This window comes from Prinia subflava, chromosome 4 (assembly GCF_021018805.1).
Source record: "Prinia subflava isolate CZ2003 ecotype Zambia chromosome 4, Cam_Psub_1.2, whole genome shotgun sequence".
NCBI lineage: Eukaryota > Metazoa > Chordata > Aves > Passeriformes > Cisticolidae > Prinia > Prinia subflava.
The window spans coordinates 34,661,350-34,683,126 of record NC_086250.1 but is presented as its reverse complement, the minus strand read 5'-3'; the positions used below and the strand labels follow the sequence as shown (position 1 = coordinate 34,683,126).

The window sequence follows — 21,777 nt, the reverse complement described above, 5'->3', positions numbered from 1 at the left end:
ATCAATTGTTTTCCTGTGTTAAACAGATCTTAGCATATACATAACTACTACATCATAGAACTTATCTTATTTGTAATTATATTACATAATAATATAGTAAGCAGACCTCTCTGTAAAGCCACATTACTATCACAGTGCAGTTTCTAGCATCTCTCAGTAGTACTGAACTTAGTCTGACCCCCACTTAGATATCAGCAATCTGCACTTCATAGCAACTGTTTATATGTTCAGTCCGCTTTGAATTTCCTTGAAATCATTCTTTTTACAAAAGAAAGTCCTACCCTTCATTCAGATTTGATAAGCAGAATCTTGTCTGTAATATGTTTCAAATAATTCACTTTTTATAGTCTTTTACCATCATATCCACTGTTTATAGAAAACCCTCACATTTCTGTGTCTTAGTATCTGAGTCGTACCCAAATAACTCACTTTTATCAGTGCACAGAGCCCTTATGTGTCTAGAGATACCATGGCTACATCTACATGCATTTTAGAAGAATTCAAACATCTTTTATCCTGCCTCAGTCATGGATAAGACTAGAAAAACACATGCAGATTAGGATCATTTGCACTGAAATGACACAGTTTAGGATAGCCAACAAAAGACATGGCTTTAAGATAGGATAAGTAGGTCATAAATTGCCTTAGTGTTACTAGAAAGTCTACTGTGTGTGCCAGAATAGGGTCAAATTCACAACAGAAAACCACTCAAGTAAAAGCTGAAAGAAAATAAAAACCAAGATGCACAGAAGTTACAATCTATACTACAACCTTGTTTTCTCCTAGAAAACAAGCCTCAAATCCAACTTTGCTGAGAATTTAATTATTTTTATATCCGATAACTCAATAAAAGCTATATTCAGTGGTCAACAGCACTAATGATTCAATAGATTCCACAGTCTAAAGAGACTCTATCACCACCTCTGTCATACAGCAATTTTGAATTGGGTGATGAGGCCCTCACATGTGACAGTAATCCATACTCACCAAGCCTTTGTGCAGTTTAGACCTGGTTGCTCATGTATCTATCTAGAGCTGTTCACCCATCATCTAGTCCTGTCTAGAAAATGGGAACTTTACTGGTGGCAATGGGCAGTTACAAGCTATCAGCCAGGAAGGACCAGTGTGTTGTTTCTTGTGAGTCTATCCAAGCTCTCAGGTTTCCATATCTATCATTTTTCTGCATGTGTTTTCTTCCATATGTACCACATTCAACTTCAGAATTCAGATGTAAGACATTTACTCTAAATTGTTCTCAGGATACTAATGAAATCAGTGTTCTGTGAGAAACAAGTAAGATCTCTCCTATTTCACTTCTGAAAGCAGGATGGTGTTTTTAGACATCAGGTCCATTTTTAAATTCTTTTTCAGCCAAAAATTAGAGCGCTCTGAGCATTACAATGGGCATCAGTCCCTTGACCTTTCATTAGATTGAATGAACTGCTAAACTGTATTAAAAGAAAAAATGTTATTTTCCATTAAATCGTGTTCCTGAGGAAGATATCTCTGAACTTTATTTCTATTACATTTACCTTTAGGAGAACAGGAACACTTAGGAAATGTTGCATCGTGTGGCAACAGTGATCATGGTGTCCAGGGAGGTACAGCCGCCAGCAGAGAAACAGACGAGACGAGTCTGTTTTGTTAAGCTCGAGAATCCGTATTTATTTCCCCCAGGACCCAGGAGAGAGAAGAAGGCAAAGAGGAAGGCAAAGATGACCCACAGGGGCAGGGTCATGAGGTTTTATCAAGTATTGCAGGGGAGGAGTCTTGGGGTTTAGGTCAAGAGATGAGTTAACACAAGGACAGTAAGATCAAATTCCAGTGACCTTAAAATGGGAGCACTCTCAACTAAATACTAATACATTGACTAAAATATTTAGGGTCACAAGCAGAGATGCACACAGTAATCCAATCTGAAAAAAGGCAGCTAGAGAGCACATACTTCGTGCATTCTAGAGTGACCAGTTCTCCTTGACTCCCTCACCTGAACAAACATATATAAAAATCAGTTAAGTCCTTTAGTTTTCTCTAACCCATCAACCATATTCTACTGAGTATTTCTGTCAGCTGGGTTTTAGCCACACATCAGATTTTCTACACAGTAGAAAAGATTAAACTCTACCACATAATGACATGATTTCAAAAAGGGAATTTCACCATCAACCTGAAGAATTTAATTAGCATTTAATTATTCTTAGGACATACATATATGCAGCAAACACACGCTGGAAACGGGATACTGCCAACAGTACATCTTCATAAAAGAAAATGCCAACTGATACTACCTCACTGATCTTCAAGCAGTCTGCCCACTATTTATTTTAACAGAATTTAGCTTTATCCTTGCAGATACCTAATACAAGTTTGGAGAAGGAGGAACTTTTATGTTGCACAGAGTGTCACACTTTTGCCTTGGGGGAGAGTACACTAGGGGACACATTTTTTTCCCAATCTCTTTTCCAGAAAGAAGGCAGCAAATGGAAATTAACTGAAAGAATCTTCTACAGCCTGCAGTGACCTTTTCACAGCTTTTAAAGCAAACACTGCAGCTTCACCAGTATCAACTTGTAAGATCAGTCATTCTTCTAAAGAGCTGTTTTTCCTTGGCTGGGAATATATCTTCTTTCCCTGTTTTTGTTTAGTCACATGGCTTGTTTTATCCTTCTGAAGTCCTCTTCTCATTTTCTTAAGTGGATTGTAAGATATTCCATCTTTGCTTGCTTTTCCTTTTAATTCTACACCTCCAGCTAACATTTCCTAGTATTTAAATAAATATTTTGGATCCTGACAAAAACATCCCTTCACCTTGAAGCATCTCTGTAAGACCAAACCCCATACCAGTTTGCATCATCAGTTTGCATGTGGTTTACCTCTGACCACAAGTTTTACCTTGTCGTTCAAAAATCCAAAAGTCTGATTATTCTCCAAAGATCCATTTCTGAATGTATCACTAGTAATATCACTTTCTAATCAATTAAAACCATAACTTGGAACCAAGCTAAAGGAGATAGGAGCCATCTCTGACATTTTTATTAGTATGCTTTGCCTTTGTAGTGTTTTGCTCTTTAGAATTAAAATGGGTTTAGCAAAAGAGCAAACAGCAAAAGCGTTTAGATTAAAAACTTACTAGTGAGTAAGAAACAGCTTCAGATCATCAAGTTATTACAATTTTGAGAGAAAATGGACTAAAAACTACTGCTTTGAAACATACTTTTTGGCACCAACACCCTCAGATATCATGAAAGAACACTGAACAGTACCAAGTGCTTCAGGCTCATGAGGTAGGAGATGAAGCATGAGAATCCAGCACCGAACAGGCAGTTCTACTCAGCCAGGCTTCTGATCAGAAGTACCAGGTATGTCTGAAAAGCAGCTTAGACATTTCTTTTTACCTGCATATCTATGCCAAGTGCTGCTGCCAAGCCAGGTCAGTTCAGTGATCCAAAAGAGAAGAAAGCCTCAAAGCCCCTGAAGGCTGTTCTTATGCCTATGGTTCACACATTGTTATGTGATCGCTAGATACCAAAGAGGGAAGGTGGAGGAGGCAAAACCAAGGGCGGAAGTACCTGCCTGTTCCTGCAACAGTCTCAAGTTAGATCACTCTAATCATGTGAAACTCCACTGAATTCTCTTGACTAGCTGTTGCCAGATGAGCACTGGTCCTGTACCACAGACAGGAATCACTACTAGGCAGCATCCACAGCAGTCTCCCCATGGCAATTAGAGCTGCAAGGAAACCACCTATCACTGAACATCTAGATATCCAACTACAGGTCTGCAGGATTGTCTCGGAGTCCTCCGTCTATCAGACACGGATCACTCATTTATCTTAATGGACTGGTACTAAAATAGGGAGATCCTGGGACAATGGTTTGCAAAGGCTTCAGCAAACGAGTTTGTCTGGGTTCACTTTCAGGTGTCTGGAGCCTGGAAGAACAGATGGGCGCCAGCAGCAAGCCTGTGGTTACACAGAAGCCTTTTAAAGTCTGCTTTTAATATTAGGGGAAGGAAGGGATAGACAACATAGGAAACTTTGGGCAGAAAGGAAAAGTGGGTGAGCTGTGCTTTACAGCATCAGAGTTAATAAAACTATTATTCTCTTCTGAAATAAACTGATTGAGGAGACTCTAAACTTGAGATGTTTTTCTGTTTCTGACTGTAATCATATGCTTCAGCCTTTAAAACCTCTTAAATAAAGAGGTGTATCTTCAAACTGTGCTAAGTCTTAGGATTTGCATGGGTATCAAACTATGGGTATCAAACACGCTTCCCCAACATCAAAGCTACCATACAGTTAGTCCAAGTATCCAGTTAACATCTCCAGACATAAGCTCTCCGAGGAGAATAAAAGGAGACCAAATACATGCTACTTTTTACATAATACCTTTCCAACTACTTTCATGGACTTCCTTAATCACATTCCATTTGTATGTATGTATTCCACATAAGTATTTTTTAAATTTTTTAAAAAAACTTTTAACCCTCCATAGATTTCTCATCCCTTGAACCCATGAGGAATCTTAATATCTACAGCAACATTTGTCAAGCTGTTGTAATACCTACTACATGAAAGTATGAAAATGCCATTCTTCCTTCAGCAGACATCTCTCTGCCCTGGCAGGTTTTGGTGGGTTTTTTGCAAAAAAACTGTAGCTGTCACTGAGTTTATGTTAGTTTTGAAAAACACTTTTCTTACACTTCTTGAAAGATGCATCTTTCATTCTGGGTAAAATGAAAAAGCATTCCTATTTAAGTAGTACAACAGTACAGTAGCCTCTGAACAGCTGCAAACAAGATTCAAAATACATCAACTACACACCCACAACCAGGCCTTGTGGCCTACAAAGCTCACAAGAAAATAACTTTTAACACAAACTTTAATTATTGAACAAAAGAGAAATTTCTTCTACTTCAGATTTATTTTAATCTGGTGGAATACATAGCAGAGAGAAATAAAAATGTAAACATTTAAAAATTTTCTCTTAAATGCCACTGCACTATTTTCCCCATTACTATTTTTTGCATTCAAAAAAACTTATTTGTTTATTCCCTGACACTGAAATAATATATAAACTTTTCAACCATAGGAAAGATCTATCAGATAAAATAATTCATTATACACAAGAAAACAGTTGTACAAAGGTAAATTTAAGGGTTCCACCCATTAAATACCATATTAAAGAATGCACACAAAATTTCTGTTCAAGTCCTCCTGCATTCAAGTTTCTTTTCACCTGGCTATAATTTTTCAAAGCATTTCATGATCACTTCTTAATTCATACTAACACATGAGTGGAAAAAAAAGTTCATTTGGGTTAAGCTTTCTGTGTATGAAAAAAAATGGAGAATAGGAAAGAGAACATACTACACAAAATCCACCTGTTACGGCAATGTTGAAGAATTTTGATTTAACACGTTCACATTACAATTACTTGTAACGTGATTTACATAATCATAAACTAGATGAACAGCAATCTAAATAGACAATTCTAAAATTAAAGTATTCAAAGGATTTCCAGTAAGATGAAATACTCCCAGCAATTACAGATGTCAGAAACAAAAGGAGCAATTGCCTTCCATGCCAGAAATTTTACTTTTACAACACAACTCTCCCTTTGCAGCTGACACTTTATTGTTCTTTGCTGTATTTTACTTGAAGTGGCCTTCTATAAGACAAACATTTCTTAAAGTGGAAGATGCATTTTTTTAGAAGAGACAGGAAGCATATTCAAGAGAAGATGGCTATTCTGTAGGAGCAGAAAACAGGAGATACTGTTGGGAGAAGCTGTCACAGGAGTGGGGAACACAGTGGAGGATAACAGGGACAGGCAATACACCTGCAATGACAAGCCCACTGAGCAGACAAATACAGAGCAAAATAAAATCCCAATGAGTGGGAAGCCATGCCACAAATTCACTCAGCTCACCAGCAATTAGCATGGGAGCAAGGCAAAAACCTTGCTGAAGTGGTGGCTTCCTGAGACATCCAGAGTTTTTTTCACAGAAGCTCCCTACCACCTCCATATTCTGTACTTCTCAGAGATCTCCAGCACATGGGTGCGATAACTCAGGAACATCTGAGTAGCAGCAGGGACCACTAAAGAGTAATGTGTACATTACAGCACACATATATACCTTAGAGCAGCCTTCTTGTACCTAAAGGGGCTATAGGAGAGCTGGAGAGGAACTTTTAACAAGGGCGTGTAGCCACAGGAAAAGGGGGAATGGCTTCTAACTGAAAGAGGGAAGGTTTTGATTAGATATTAATAAGAAATTCTTCATTGTGAGTGTCATCTACAGGGCAACCAAGGGATCAGGCCCACCCAGCATGGTTTTAGGAAAGGCAGGTCCTGTTTGACCAACTCGATCTCCCTTCTATGACCAGATGACCTGTCAACTGGGTGAGAAAGGCTGTAAATGTTGTCTACTGGGACTTCAAAAAGCTTTTGACACTCTCTCTCTCTCAGCATTCTCCTGGAGAAACTGGCTCCCCATGGCCTGGTCAGGTGCATTCTTTGCTGGATAAAAAACTGTCTGGATAGATGCACCAGAGAGTGGTGATGAACAGAGTTACATCCAGCTGGTGGTTGGCGTTCCCCAGGGCTCTGTATCGGGGCCAGTCCTGTTTATTATCTTCAGGGATGGACAAGGGGATTTATGGCACCCTCAGTCAGTTTGCAGATAACACCAAGTTGGGCAGGAGTGTTGATCTGCTGGAGGGCAGGAAGGCTCTGCAGAGGGATCTGGGCAGGCTGGAGCCATGGGCCAAGGCCAGCTGGATGTGGTTCAGCAAGGCCAGTGCTGGATCCTGAACTTGGGTCACAACAACCCCGTGCACTGCTACAGGCTGGGGACAGAGTGGCTGGAAACTGCCCAAGGGATGAGGTAGCTGGGGATGCTGGTGACAGTGGCTGAACATGACCCAGCGTGTGCCCAGGTGGCCGAGGAGGCCAATGGCATCCTGGCCTGGATCAGCAATAGTGTGACCTGCAGGAGCAGGGCAGGGCTTGTCCCCTTGTACTTGGCAGTGGTGAGGCCACACCTCGAGTCCTGTGTCTGGTTCCAGGCCCATGACTACAAGAAAGACCTTGAGGTGCTGGAAAATGCCCAGAGAAGGGCAGCAAGGCTGGGGAAGGGTCTGGAGCACAAGTGCTACAAAGAGTGGCTGAGGGAGCTGGGGTTGTTTAGCCTGGAGAAAAGGAGGCTCAGGAGAGGCCTCTCCCCATCTCCCTGAAAGGAGGCTGTAGCCAGGTGGGCATTGGTCTCTTCTCCCAGGCAACAGGGACAGGACAAAAGGAAATGGCGTCAAGCTGAGCCAGGGAGGTTCAGAATGGACATCAGGAAGAATTTTCTCACTGAGAAGGGCAGTTAAACATTGGAACAGGCTGCCCAGAGGGGCTGTGGAGTCACCGTCACCGGAAGCATTCAAGAAACAACTGGGCATGACAGCGCTATGGTTTAGTTGTCACGAGGGTGTTCAGTCAAGGGTTGGACTCAGCAATCTTGGAAGTGTTTTCCAACACAAATGATTTTATGGTGAAACACCCAAACAGGATGCCCAGAGAAGTCACAGATGCCCCATTCCTGGAATTGTTCAAGGCCAAGTTGAACACAGCTCTGAATAACCTGATTTAGCTGTAGATGTCCCTGCTCATTGCAGAGGGGTTGGACTAGATGACCTATGAAAGGTCCCTGCCAACTCAAATACTCTATAATTCTAAGATTAGAATTAGAATCTCCTAGTTCAGTCGCTTTCTTAAATATAATTTTACATTTTGAGACATGCAAGCCTGAAATAATCAAAGCATGGTATCATGTAATATTTTTCTTATGAATTTAAAAATACAAACTGTCAAATTACAAATTGCAAACAAATTCTATATATTAACTAATTTTGCATATTTGGATGATTTAAAAGAGTAGTGCTATTTCAATATGTAAATTCCAACTAAATAGTTGGAAGGAAGGAAGGAAGTCCTAAGAAAACTTAAGATGGCAGCAGAAGAAGCAGAAACAAGATTGCCAAGTCCCCAATTTGAGAAGCACTATAAAGCTGTGCAACAGGCAGTTCCACAGGAGGATGAGAAAGGGAAGCCTAAGTAAGACTCTCCCCAACCCTTTATTAGCAAACTTAGAAAACATGACAACTCATTCCCTGTCTGTCTTTCCTCTTGCACAAAAACAGATGCTAGAAGTAAAATATATCAGATTCAGTCACAGGCATGCACAAAACACACATTCTCATGCTTCCCAGGAATGCATCCTCACTAAAGCAGATGCTGGATCCAGCACATATTGTGGACTAAACTAAACTAAAATTTCTAATGTCTGGTAGTTTATTGTATCATCCTTTCACTTTCCCCCAGTTTTGCTTCAGCTGCCAATTGTGGTTTGTAGAATTCATTTCTGTAAATTATTTGAAGCTGAGATCCTGGAGAAGCAGTCTGAAAAAGATGTAAACTCTACGGGCTGATCAGATATAAGTATTGCTCCACTCATGTCAGGTTACCTTTCTCAGCTGTATATGGAAACTTGTTTCAACAGCTTATCTTCAAAACTCCATGCACCTTAGAAACACTGCTCTCCCAACAACTTAGATGTCTCACATCCCAAAGGACTAGAGTTCAATAAACACACTTCTCTAAAAGCTATCTATAAAGAAAATATGCAGAGAGGTTCTGCTCCAATCTGAGGGAATAAGAATCAGACAGATCTCAGATATCCAAGCCAACAGTGGAAAAGCTGTTCAGTGGAGAAGGGACACTGCTCTCTCTTTCCCGAACAAGTGCCTATGTTTGGCTGCAATGCCAAATCAAGATGACTTCTAAACTTTTTCCTATTGTGGAATAAAGGCAGGTGTTTTACTTCCACTAAACTGAAGAAAGACTTGTATTATCTCATTTTGCAGGGAAACTGTCACAGCATAGCCAAGAAGTAACCACTTCCAGTACTCATGCGAGGGGGATCACAGCATCAAACATCTGCATAGTGTAGAAAGTCAGATTACAAAGTCAGTGGTCACACAGCGCCCCAGGTGTGCCAAGGATATACGAAGCACATCACTCTGTGAACATCTCAAAAAAAGAAAAAAAATCCAGAGAAAGTTATATACTAGAGTCCCCAGAAATTTTCACTTCCCTTTACATTGCAGCAAGTGACACTCTCAAACTCACAGAACAAATTCACAATTTTCATTCTGCACAACTGCAATTAGTGCATAATTACATGATAAAATACTATTTTCTATTTTATACAAATCGTACACTAGATCACATGTCACAGTGAGTTTGGTAAAATTAATGAATTTTGTGTTTACCCCAATGGTTTTTAAAAAGACTTTGCTACCTGCTTAACTGCAACAACAGTGTGCTGAACAACATATGCCACACATTTTTTCAAAAGAATCATTTCAGGCTCAAACAGACAACCTCTCAAAAAATTTGATTTTAGTACACCTTCAGTGGCCCTCAACAGACTTCAAAAATAACAAAACCACTCCTGGAATTCAGTGAGTAAGCTTTAACTAATACTGAAATGGGCATCTAGCTTCTACTGTAGGCTTTTGTTCCACAGCCAAAAGATGTAGTCAATTGTTCTGTACCATAGCTGAAAAACAAACCTTTCAAGACTGCAAATACAACTGTAAAACTGGTCTCCAACACATAGACTTACCCCAGGATAATGTTTCAGACTACTAAGTGTAATTTGGAACATTGTCCCTGTGCCTTCCCCCAGAAAAACCTTTCAACAGAAAATAATAATATAAAGAAATAATCTGACAGTTACAGGCAGTGTTATGTTTATGTTTATATCTACCTAATATTCAATGTAAAAAACTAGAATGGGAAAATGCAGTACACAGAGTTACAGATGCAGCACACTTCACAATCAACACATAACATAAAAGCATTCTTCCTCACTACACATCTCAGAGGCAACTAAAAACACAGTTTATGAATACCATCTGTTTCTATTGTCTCTCTAGTGATGTATTAGCAAAGTACATAGATTTTAAAAATAGAGGAAAAAGTCTTACTCTGCTATATCAAGATATCCACAGGAAGCAGCTGCATGTAGAGGTATCCAGCCTTCATTATCTGGTTGATTAATATTTGCTCCATTTTCCACCAGAAATTTCACCATATCTACGTTATCATCTATACAAGCCTACAAAGAAAGAAAGAGTTAAGAAGTAAGTTCATATCAAAGCTATTCTACATTTTTGTGCAACTTTAAGAAAAAATCTTCAGGAGAAAAGGTAAGTATTTTCAGTTCTGATGAGGAAGTAGGGTTTATTCATTGGGATCTGACAGTAAGACAGGAAGATTTTGAGAGATAAACAGCAGGTGTTCCAGATTTATAAAACTTTTTAAATAAATGAGTTTAAACATTTCAAAAAAGAAAAAAAAATATTATTTCCTCAGGTAAATGCATTCTGAGAAGCCCTTTAAATCCTCACTGAAATCTTATTCTCCAATACAAAGTGGTTCTGCAGGCCCTCACTTCATCCCAGGCCCAGCTCAGCCACCTGAGTGGACATTAAAATTTAGTAAACAGCTACACCATGAAGTAGAATTGTGACTAAGAGCTAGAGAAACACTTTGAAACCAATACCATAATGTGATTTTACCTGTACTGTAGACGAGACTACAGAGTATGAAGGGGATGCTACACAGTATTTCAACATCTCCCTACTGTTTTCTACTGCAGTATATTCTATATCACCATAAATCTTTTATCATAGTGGTCTATTAATCACTCCTATATATAAACTTATTTGAGTATCATTTTGGCAATTGCAAAAATATTATCATCTGCCCACATCTCCTAAACAACATTGCTCAGATGCAGTACTGCCATTCTCCATCTTGACTGACTCCTATTTTGCCCTTCTCTGTGTGCGAGTATTTTTCTCACAGGGTGCTCGGTAAGTTTTCTTGCCAACTTCTATCCTGCTGCCCTTAAAAGGGCAGAGCAACTGAGAGAAAAGTCCCTCTGCATTTCAGGGCAGCAAGAACTCCAAGCAGCTAGACCCCACAAGACTGGTATTAATTTTTTTGCTTAATAAATCAACAATACTACATAGTCACAAGGCTGAAATGAGAACCTCTACTCTTGGGATCCTAAATCCTACTACGAAATTACACCTGTAATGAAATGCAATTAAGGTATAAATATCACTTTTCAGAATACTTCTGAAAAAAACCCAAAATGACACAATGTTTTACTACGGAAAGAAAACAACTCGGATATCCCTACTTAAGCAATTGCCCGTTCCAAGATGAATCCTGAAGCTTTCCTCCATTCTGCAATGCTGAGGCTACAGCTGCACCATGAGGAGAATGTTGCTGCCCAGTGCAACCAGCCAAACAAAACCAACCACAAATTACCCTTCTTTAACTCCATTTGCTTTAGTTAGGTACAGCTAGACTGCAACTAGACTTCAGTAGACTGCTTGTATTATTTTTCAGTTAAAAACAAAACCCCATTCTTGAATAAAATCCTCCCTGCCTTTTCAGGTATTCTTGAAAACTCACTTGAAAACTTTTTAGTCATATCCATCCCTAAAATCTGCAGGTTTTTTTAATAAAATAATTTCTTGACATACTTCAACAACAAAGACTGTCAATTTGTCAAGCACATTTGTCTTCAATTTCCCACACTTATCAACAGTGTACAATGATTATACATAACAAGCTCTGAAAGAAGAGAATCACCTCTTTTTGTAAGACATTTTGTAACTTAATGAAAACAAAATCAAATGCAATACATGATTGATCAGTTTAGGAGGAAAACAAATTCAAGAAACTCAGATGTTTATACTTAACAGAAACATCAACTAAATATAGCCATATATCCAGTTTCTCTGTATATTCAATTTGTCCAACCACTGATATTCTATGCCTACAACAATATTCACCAGCTAATTGTAAAGAAAAATAGATTTATATCAGAAACATTTTACAAATATAGGTATTTTGATATGCTGCATGCTTATCTTAAAATTCCCTAAAATTCATCATCTGTGGAAGGCTATCTTAAAACTGATTAGCACTATTAAAAACAAACAAACAAGAACAAAAAAACCACCCCACAACCCACCCCACCAAAACAACAACAACGGCAACAAAAAACAAACAAAAAAAAACCCCCAACCATCTGGTTGTGACACAACCCAACACAGGACAATCCTTGCCTATTTTTCAAGTACACATGAGAAAACCTGGCAAGACATACTCATAAAAATGCTGTTGCTAAGTGAATCAAAAACTTACATATGCAGCACACTAAAAGACATATGACTAAGTGGCTAAAAATATTTGACCAAGTTTGGGCAGTTTATTGTGCCATACATGGCAAGAATCAGGAGATCTCAAATACACTTATCAGGTATTAACAGAGATTGCACATTCATAACAACCAGAAAAATTTTATTAAAAACTCACCATGGTCTACAAAAAGGTTATACCTATCTTAAGTCTAATAAAACAAATTGCAATTGATTCTATTTCTGAAAAACACGAATCTGCTGCATCCTATGTCTCCATGTCCCCTTTTTTCTTCTTAACAGAACTACAGGCAGATGTTGGATAGATATCACTCTCAGCACTTTCCATAGGAAAGGCCCTTCTCACTATCAACATGTACCTAAAGACAGAAAGCCAAGAAACAAATGTTATAAAACAATTTTTATCTAAATGTTTTTCCCTTTCTACTACACTGCTCACTTCTAAAAGCAGTATTTATCAAGTGTCAGAAGTGCCTCTGTTGTGAAGACTGACATCTCAACCACAAAAGGAAAGCCTGTTGGAGCAGCATGGTAAACTTAAAGCAATAGCTCTGAATAGACTGCCCTTCTAGGCCTCAGCAAGTTATTACAAAGGAAAAAGCAATGTACACACAAGATCTAAATAACTAGAGTTCCACCAGTGCTGCAGTAACTCACAAAGATAAATTCTCACTATTTTTTCTGTCCCAGAATCTGAACAGAGGACACAGACAGCTGCAGGTCCTCCTTTTCCACATCTCTTACTCCCCTTCCAGGAGTCATCTCAGTTCTTTGCACTTACCTGCCCCTATCCCAGTCTCTCCCTTCATGTCCCACAGTTCCCACCCAGAGCATCAGTTACCACCTAGTGAAACCACAGGTGATCCTAAAGCTCTTTCCAAGTGCTTGCAAAACACATCTGTAGAGCCAGGACCCCAGCCAGCTCCTAGGGCAAGCAGAATATGGGAACTTCCACACAAGATATCCTTCATCCCATGGACTGGTTTCTCTCTCTCAACCCCAGCCTCACCAACTGGCAGAAGGACATTGCAGCATGAAGCACTCATTACCCTGCCAAATTTGACCTAAGTTAGTCAATGGGCCTCAAACAGAACGAGAGCTGCCAATGCAATCATATAAACCTTTCTTTCCTTTGAGAACCAATTTAGAAACTAGGCTAATCAGACATAAAGTCAAAGCAAAGTTGTGAATACCAGGTCTGGTTACCTTTTCTGATAAGAAAAAGGAAGTACACTGGAGTCCAGAAAACAGAACCACTTTCCATTTGTACAACAGCCTGAAACTTGGAATGCAAAGACCAACAAAGATCAATGGCACCTGGCTCCTACACAGACCAGTCCTAAGTAGGTCTAGCTTGTGCTGGAAACAACACTTCAACATTTTCCCATAAATATGCACAAGAGGAGAACTAGATATCTGCTAAACATGCTAGGCTTTAACTGCATTTGCCATGACTTTGTATTTCGGTGCACGTGGCAGGTGATACAGCTGCCTCTTGATACTACCATGTGTTAAGAATATTGGTGATGGTGAACTATACTTAGTAGCCTTAAATAGAGATAGTTTTAAAAGAAACATCAGAAGTGCTTGGTTCCTCAGCAAGTAACCACCCAAAGAACTCAGCAGACAGCACTCTTCCCCAAAAGACAGGAAAAACAAGCCTGTAATTACTCTGAAAAAATCAGAAATCTTGTAGGCAAAGAAGCAATCAGTCTGTTAGACCACTGTCCCATACACATGAAGCAGAGCCATACACCATACATGGGGCATACACCTTACACGGGGCTACAATTTTTACTGATTTTCATTAATGTGAACACATAATGAAGTAACACCACCTAAGGTTTAGACATTATCTTTCTTTAAATAAGTTTTGGTAAAATATATCTATCTCTCAGAGATATTAAAATATAACTTTTACTGATTAGATTAGTATTCTGATCTATTCCATAAATTATTATGCATCTATTAGGAAAACAAACATGTATTTCACCTCTGCCATCACTTTTTTTTAATTATTATTTACTCTTGGTACAGAAAAGAGTCAAAAATATGAATACAGAAGAACAAATTAAAAAGATAAAACAAGTCAAACAGCCATTCTGAATTGCCATGTGAATACCAGAAACAGGAAGAAGACCTCACACAGTGGGTCTGGAGAATAGTGTATCCCTCTTTCAACTTTTCAACTGAAGTAAATCCAGTGGGTCCATGAGGACTTAGCAGGACCTGAACATCTTTGCTAATGTACCTGAGAATCAAATTAAAGCAGCAGAGCTGGTTAAAAGTGGTTCCCCTTCTCTTTGCCTTGCTTGTTCCCTCTGCCATCACATACAAACCCTTACAGCTATGCTGACACATTGTGCTAAACTGAATCTAGACTGGAACAGAAAGGCAACTAGAATCTAAAATGAAATAAAAAAAGAAAAAGAAAGAAAAATCTCTTATCTTTATCTGATTAAAGCAGAATTATTTGATTTGTTTATATTAAAATGGGTTTTGTATTCAGAGAAGCAGCATTGTTCTGAAATTAATTTCCATGTCCTAATTCCACTGTCAGAGAAAAAAAATTCAGTTTCACTCTGAATTTTCACCCATTACAAAGCCTGTGTCAAAGCACCTTGTTTCAAACTGACACTTTTTGAAGATTTATTTTTAAATTAGCAACTGCTTCTACCACTCATACTTTTAAATTTACAACACATTTAAGCCTAGTTTCTTGTTTGCAAGTATTATATTTTGGGTTGCAAGAGACTCATCTAGTTCCAAATCCCTGTCATGGGCACGAACCTCAGGTTGCTGAGGGCCCCATCCAGCCTGGCCTTGTATAGCCTTCCTATAGAAATCACATTACTCACTCTGTCTACCTCACTGTCATCCCTCCCTCCCTTGCAGAGCAGTTTCAACTGAAACTGAGACAGGAACAGAGGCTGGAGAGAATTAAATCCATCAATTGTCACGAAAAGGTGGTTACCCATGAGCCCTCTGAAATAATGGCACCACAGAGCCCTTCACAGTGTGAACTCAACAATGCTGCTCCTACACAAGTCCTCATGCTGACCTCCCAGTGAGCACAGCACCATGAGATAATCCCCCCAGTCTGAATGCTGGTCTCACTCTGCAAGGATTCTTGCCTTCATGAGGAAAGGCTTTCTTAGGAGAGAGGACATAATAGTTCACTACTCACATCTTCTGTTCATCTTCACAGACAGGGGAAAAAAGAGTAAGTTTACATATTGCAATTCTTAGAGGTTTGTTCTGTCAATAAACCACTAATTGAGAAGTTCTAAAAAGAAATTTGGTCAAAAGAATTAAACCAAGTTTGAGCGACACTTTCCACTTTCAATAACTTACATGTTTATGCTGCATATTAAATAACAATGAAGCACCAATAAGTGAAGTGGCAGAAAGGTGTATGAAATTAAACACGAGCCTTATCTAACTTTCAAGCTACAGAGTCAAAGTAATGTGGGAGTTACAGCCACTAGAACATAGGAGGAATATTTTTTTGCACTCAAATTTGTTATTTGGCCATTAATTCAATGTTTTCATACATCTTAAGGTTCTAATATTCCTAATGACTATGTCCTAAGAATCACTGAATATTCCAGAACACTTTCAGGATGAAGGGTAATAAGAACAACGGACAAATGAGGTTATGAAATATTAGTGATTACTACATTTATTTACTATTCAAGCAATCGCAATAAAAGCAGGTATTCTACATTTGCCAAGTACTCTTTTTAATACATTGCATATAGGGTGGAGAGGCTATTGTTGATGTTCATGTACTAGTTAAGAAATAGAAGAGTTTTCCTGTTGTAACAGAACTCCAGGCATTAATCTAGTATTACAGATGACAATTGTTGCTCAATTATGAAATTGAGTGTTCGTTTAGCCAATCTACAACTCACAGCTTCCATTTTTCACTGAGCTGGGGTAATACTGGATACCTTGCCTACTGACAAAATCTAGTTTTAGGATTGAATATTTTACTTTATTAAAGCATGCTTTCTAGTAAAAACGGTATGGTTTACAATGCAAATATCCTTGCTAAACTAGCAATGTTACTGTTTTGCTAGACTTCTGTTATTTTGTTTAACTTGCCTGTAAATATTATGTGTATGATACACTTCTGTGTTATTTTTTGCTATTATTTAAAATCCTGAGGAATGTGCCCATAAAAAATAGTTTAAATTATTATTACAATATCCAATAATTCAATCTACCAAAGCTTTTCAAGAGTATCTCATGGCTTCTCCAAGTTACAGCAAACTCTTCTCCAGAGAAGTTTCCTGGAAACACTCCATTTTTAAGCACAGAAAATGAGAATCATTTGAGACACCTGCAAAAGCAGGTGAGAAAGACATTTTCTCCTAAGGAAAAAGCACTGCTTGAGGATGATGCAATGTGTCATGTCCATTCAAGTCTCATGGGGAAGGCATGCAGAGGCTATTGAAACTGAGCACCCATTAACCATCGCTACTTAATTCAAATCTTGCAGAACTGTCAAACATTGGCAAAAATAGACAAATCATTCCAGAACTCAAGCTCCTCTAGCTATAATTTCCACTTCATGTAAACAACTTGTCTAAGCTTTCTGAGATACACATGAGTATATCTCAACAAAAGTTCACTTAAGATTTTCTTTCAGCTCCAAGTTAAAACCAGGAGATACATGAAATCAGTAAATGTTTAGCTCAAATAGGCAGGAAGAGCACAATGTAATTTCCATCCTGCAATTCTGTCTTGTTTTGTTTGCTACACTGAATTACTAAGTTAATTACAGGCCCTTAAGCTTTGCCAGTTTGTAACTTATAGTCAAATCTGCAAGTTTAATATTGGACACAATTCATGAAAAATACTAAAATCTATTGCTGCTGAGACTGATATAATCTACATGTTAAAAAATTCATCTCATAGGGATTTCCCATTATTTAAATCCTAATGAATGCTTAATCATAGATCTTAATCAGGACTGCAATAGGATACATATATTTGAGTGGTTTCAGAGTGTTTCAACTAGAGAAAGAATTATTCTTGCTCTCTAACCTCCTGCCAAGATAAATAAGGAGAAGAAGAGAGTTGGCTGCTGCAGCATTATTTACTCTAACCAGAGATGCTAGCCTTAGTGTTCCCAGTCCTAGTAATGGATCAAGATTCACTCTGACAGACATTATATGGACAAAACAACCCAGCCCAATGCCTGTTTTCCTGTTCTTGCTGAAATAATCCCAGCTATTCCAGGTTACCTAGTAAATGTGCTTTGAAATAAATACTTGTTTTCACTTTTAGCTCTGTGAATATCTGTTTTCAGGAACACTTGAAATTCCCACACCAGAAGCTATCTCTTAATAAAAACATACGTACTAAATGTGTAATATTAACCTTTAATGGTATTCATCTACTGGAACTCAAAGAAAAATCTCAAGACAACCTGCCAAAAACATCTGCCTAAACCCCTCAAACAATCCTTGGAAAATGAGATGTCATGGAAAAAATATTTTGGAAAAGATCAAACCAAATAACATTGAAAGACTAAGTTACTGATGCTGGTGCAGATCTGTTTCCCTGAATGGCCTTTTTCCTCCTGGCTCAACATATTGACAAAGTTGGTGAAGGGACTGAACTCCATGAAGCAATCTCTGTCTAAAGTTCACACAAATGAGGCTTTTTCTTTAACTTGTGGTATTAAGTGCCTGAGAAACAACTTCTGCTTTTCCTTCTGATTTCTTTCAATTTAAAAAAAATACTAGTAATCTTTGTGGAACTTGTTTATAAATATACTTTCAGGCTTCTTAGGCAGCTTTTTAACCACATGCCAAGTGAAAGAACTTGAGTTTAGCAGGTGAAATGGAGAAATAAAGATCTGACTGACACCATGGTATTATAGCTGGTACAATGTGCAAATTCACAAGCTGTCTTGACCCCTGAAGGCTCAGGCAGGTAAGTATGTATAAATTACATATGGCAGATTCTCATTTTAGCTACATGTTGTTGAAACCTATCAAAAATCAGTGAATTTGGGAGTCACATCCAGAACTGAATTCCAGGCTCATTTGTTGCACAAATGGCTTTCTCTTTTTTCTGGTCTCTGCCTTCGCAGCTTGCTTTCTGAAGCAATTCCAGCGGATCAGAGAATCACAGAATGGGTCAGGTGGAAAGAGACCACAGTGGATCATCCAGCCTTAACCCCCTGCTCAAGCAGGGTCATCTTAAGAGCACATGGCACAGGATTGTGTCCAGACAGCTCTCAAGTATCTCCAGTGAGGGAGACTCCACAGCCTCTCAGGACAAGCTGTTCCAGGGCACAGTAAGGAAGTTCTTCCTCATACTCGGGTGAAACTTCCTGTGCATCAGTTTCTGCCCACTGCCTCTTGTTCTATTGCTTGGCACCACCGAGAAGAGCCTGGAAACATCCTCTGACATGCTCCCTTCACATACTCATAGACACTGACGAGGTCCCCTCTCAGTCAACTTTTCTCAAGGCTGAGCAAGACCTGTGGCTGATGCACCATGCTCAGTGGGACAGAGACATACAACCCTCCACATCTACCTCCTGACAAGTACAGAAAAGAAACAAGGTTCAAGAGCAAACAAAACTGGCATACTGTAAAAATACAGTGCCATTATATAGTTATGCTGTCATTAAGCATTTACTGCTACAACTCTGGCAGATAGCCATTAGTTTTCAGGGTCACATAAGGTGTAAACATTACATTTGAGAATGAGAAAGCAATGTCATACAGGACATGTATTTTTGCCCTAGTCAAATTAAACAGTAGCCAATTGCATTTCAAATAGGGTTTTTTTTCCATGAGTAAACATAACCTGCTTTTAGCATATGGGTGACTAATCAAGTTCTTGAGCCAAAGCAGCTTTTCAATTTAAAATACTTAACCTCCTGATATCCCCTAATGCACTTTCTTAACCAAAATAATCTAACAAAACAAAAAGGCATCAATCAAACATTGTAGGGGAACCCGTTTACATAAACAAATAGGTTTTTTTCATTTCTATGGTTTTCTTTTTTTCCTCTGCTTTTGATTATCACCTCTATACAGTTGTGAGTTCTTGGGAGTGGAAGACTGCAGTGCCTTGGAAGAAAGCAAACCTGACCATATCTACCAGACCTCCTCTGTGAACTCACAGGCTGTTTGTATTCTAGTCATCAGCTGACGTTTAATCTTCTGCATTAGCAGGATCTAGAGGAAGTTTTCACTGCTTTCTAATTTTACCTAAGTGAAGTGGCAAAACTGAGTAGAACAAAGCAATAACACTGAATTTAAGAAAAGCGATGATAACCCTTTGCCCCATCAAGGGTAAAAATTTACATGCTGATAGAGCATCCTAGAGCAATCAAGACAGACTTTCTGTATGCTCACTTCCCTACTACAAATTACTGCTGACAATAAAAAGCACCTTTTTAGACAGAAAAAACCCCAAGATTACAGGTACAAAAAAGCAGTAAGACACTCAATTAGCACTTGCTATGTGTGATTTTATCCTTAGCGTTATAAAGTATATTAGTAGTAAAAGCAGTTATAGTAAGCTGATAAGGCCGGTATGAGTCAGGGCTCTTTTACTCCGTAAGCAGAGGAATCTCTGCAAATAAATGACTAATTGGTATAACTCAATTTAACATAGAATAAAAAAGTACACGTGAAGTATGAATAACACATCAGATAGATTTATATGCATTTTACATGGAAAAAGTTAATATAATCAAATTGAATGAAAAACCTCATACATGGATGGAACCAAGAATAAAATGAGAAGTAACATTGGCATTTCAAGCTGCTTAACATTAATCAGATTATCTTAAACATGATAAATATATTTGCTTCTCAAAAGTGCATTCTGTGCACAAAGCCACTTAACAGTAGGACTACATATAAACAAGGAAACTAATTGTTTCTCAATTTTCCATTTTTAAGGAAAAAATATCTTGCCTCTACTACTTTCTGTTCCTTGACTGGGAAAAGAAAAGCTATTCTTCTCTAACATAAATCCCAGAAAATTCTTCAATTTGTGATCAAACTTATGACTCATTGAATTGACTAGATAAATAGGAAATAATTCTCAGCTTTTCAAAAATGCTATTAAGTCTTGAAGCTGACTTAGGTTACAAGTCAGCAGGTTCAGGATGAAAGTAAAGCATTCTGACAGGCTCACTAAAAATCTAGCAGAAAACCAAAGTTTTTCTAAAAAATTCCAATTAAATAGGGTTAAAGTGAAATTATCCGAAAGCAAATCAGCCGAACTTGTTACAGTAAATATCGCACAGCTGCTTTTTCTCAAAGCTGTGTTTTTATATTATATATTATAGCTTTTGTCTATTCAGATGGTAATAAGGTGAGCAACCTGCAGCTTCCAGTCCCAGCAACCCTGCAGGTGTCAGACAACACCTTTGCCAGGTGTATCAGCAGTAACACCTCAATGCTCCTCAAGACAGGCCTTGCTCTGAGACAGGGCAACTCAGAAGTGTTGAGAAACCTCCAGAGTAATCCTCACAGCACAGTGTGTTTTACACGTAACAGTGATGTCTATGCACTTTAACTTAAATTTTCAACAAAAAAAAAACAAACCAGGAAGCAGCCCTCCAACCTTCCCCATTTTTTTTTCTCCAATGGCTGTGGAACACAAAAATATACATAACTTAATTTTACAACTGCTCAATTACTTTCTGCTTTCAGAAATACATTCAGAACAAAACCAGAAGAAACTGGGACCTGGTTTACTTTCTGTTCTGTTGTAACTTTGAAGGAATTACTCAGGGGAGTGCAGAATGTAAAGACAATGCTAAAAAATTCAGTGTCAGGTAATTGTCACATACATTTTCAGATTCCACATTGTAGGAATACACAGAGCATCACTTGGAACAACCTGTCTAAAGCTTTTTTTCTCATTTAATCTGCACAAAGAATGTCCCTGTGGTCTCCAAAAGGTAAGGTGCTTGCAACAAACAAAGGTCACCAAGACTCAAATTCTCTGCAAGTGTAAGATGACATCAGGATATACCTAAAGCCAATATTCAAGTCAGCCAAGTCACTTAAAGAAACCTCTGGAAATTCAAAAAACAATATATTCATGGTGTCCCTTTGCTAAACAATCTTCTAAAATAATTTACATGCATGCTTCAGAATAGTTAACTAAATTGTTTGTTCAAACAAATAAAGAGATAACGATCAAACACGCTACAAGCCTCTGTCATAAGTAAAGAATAAAAAGAAGTATTCAAGACCAAACTCTCTCTCAAAGGCCAGCTATGCAGCTGTTCATCTGCACAAAGTTTGCAACTTCTAAAAAAGGCGTTTTTGCCACAGTGTAACTTAACACCCTCTTCAACAGGCTCGCTACTTTGTGAAGTTGCTAAGCAAAGCCTCACTGGTTGGAGGGAAGATGAAACCTGCGCTCCCATGTGGGTGCTTCCTTCGCCCCAGCAGCAACCCCAGTCCCACCTCCAACAACCACCTTCTGACTGT

At 38.5% G+C, this 21,777-nt stretch overlaps 1 protein-coding gene across 2 annotated transcripts in view; it reads right to left on the bottom strand.

Moving 5' to 3' along the window:
- Positions 1-21,777, bottom strand: part of PPP1R12A (protein phosphatase 1 regulatory subunit 12A) — a 113,794-nt gene that overhangs the window by 60,163 nt on the left and 31,854 nt on the right. For both annotated transcript variants that reach the window (XM_063396416.1, XM_063396415.1), the window contains exon 2: positions 10,040-10,170. In XM_063396416.1, coding sequence (XP_063252486.1) covers positions 10,040-10,170 — 131 coding nt within the window. The remainder of the gene's footprint in view (positions 1-10,039; positions 10,171-21,777) is intronic.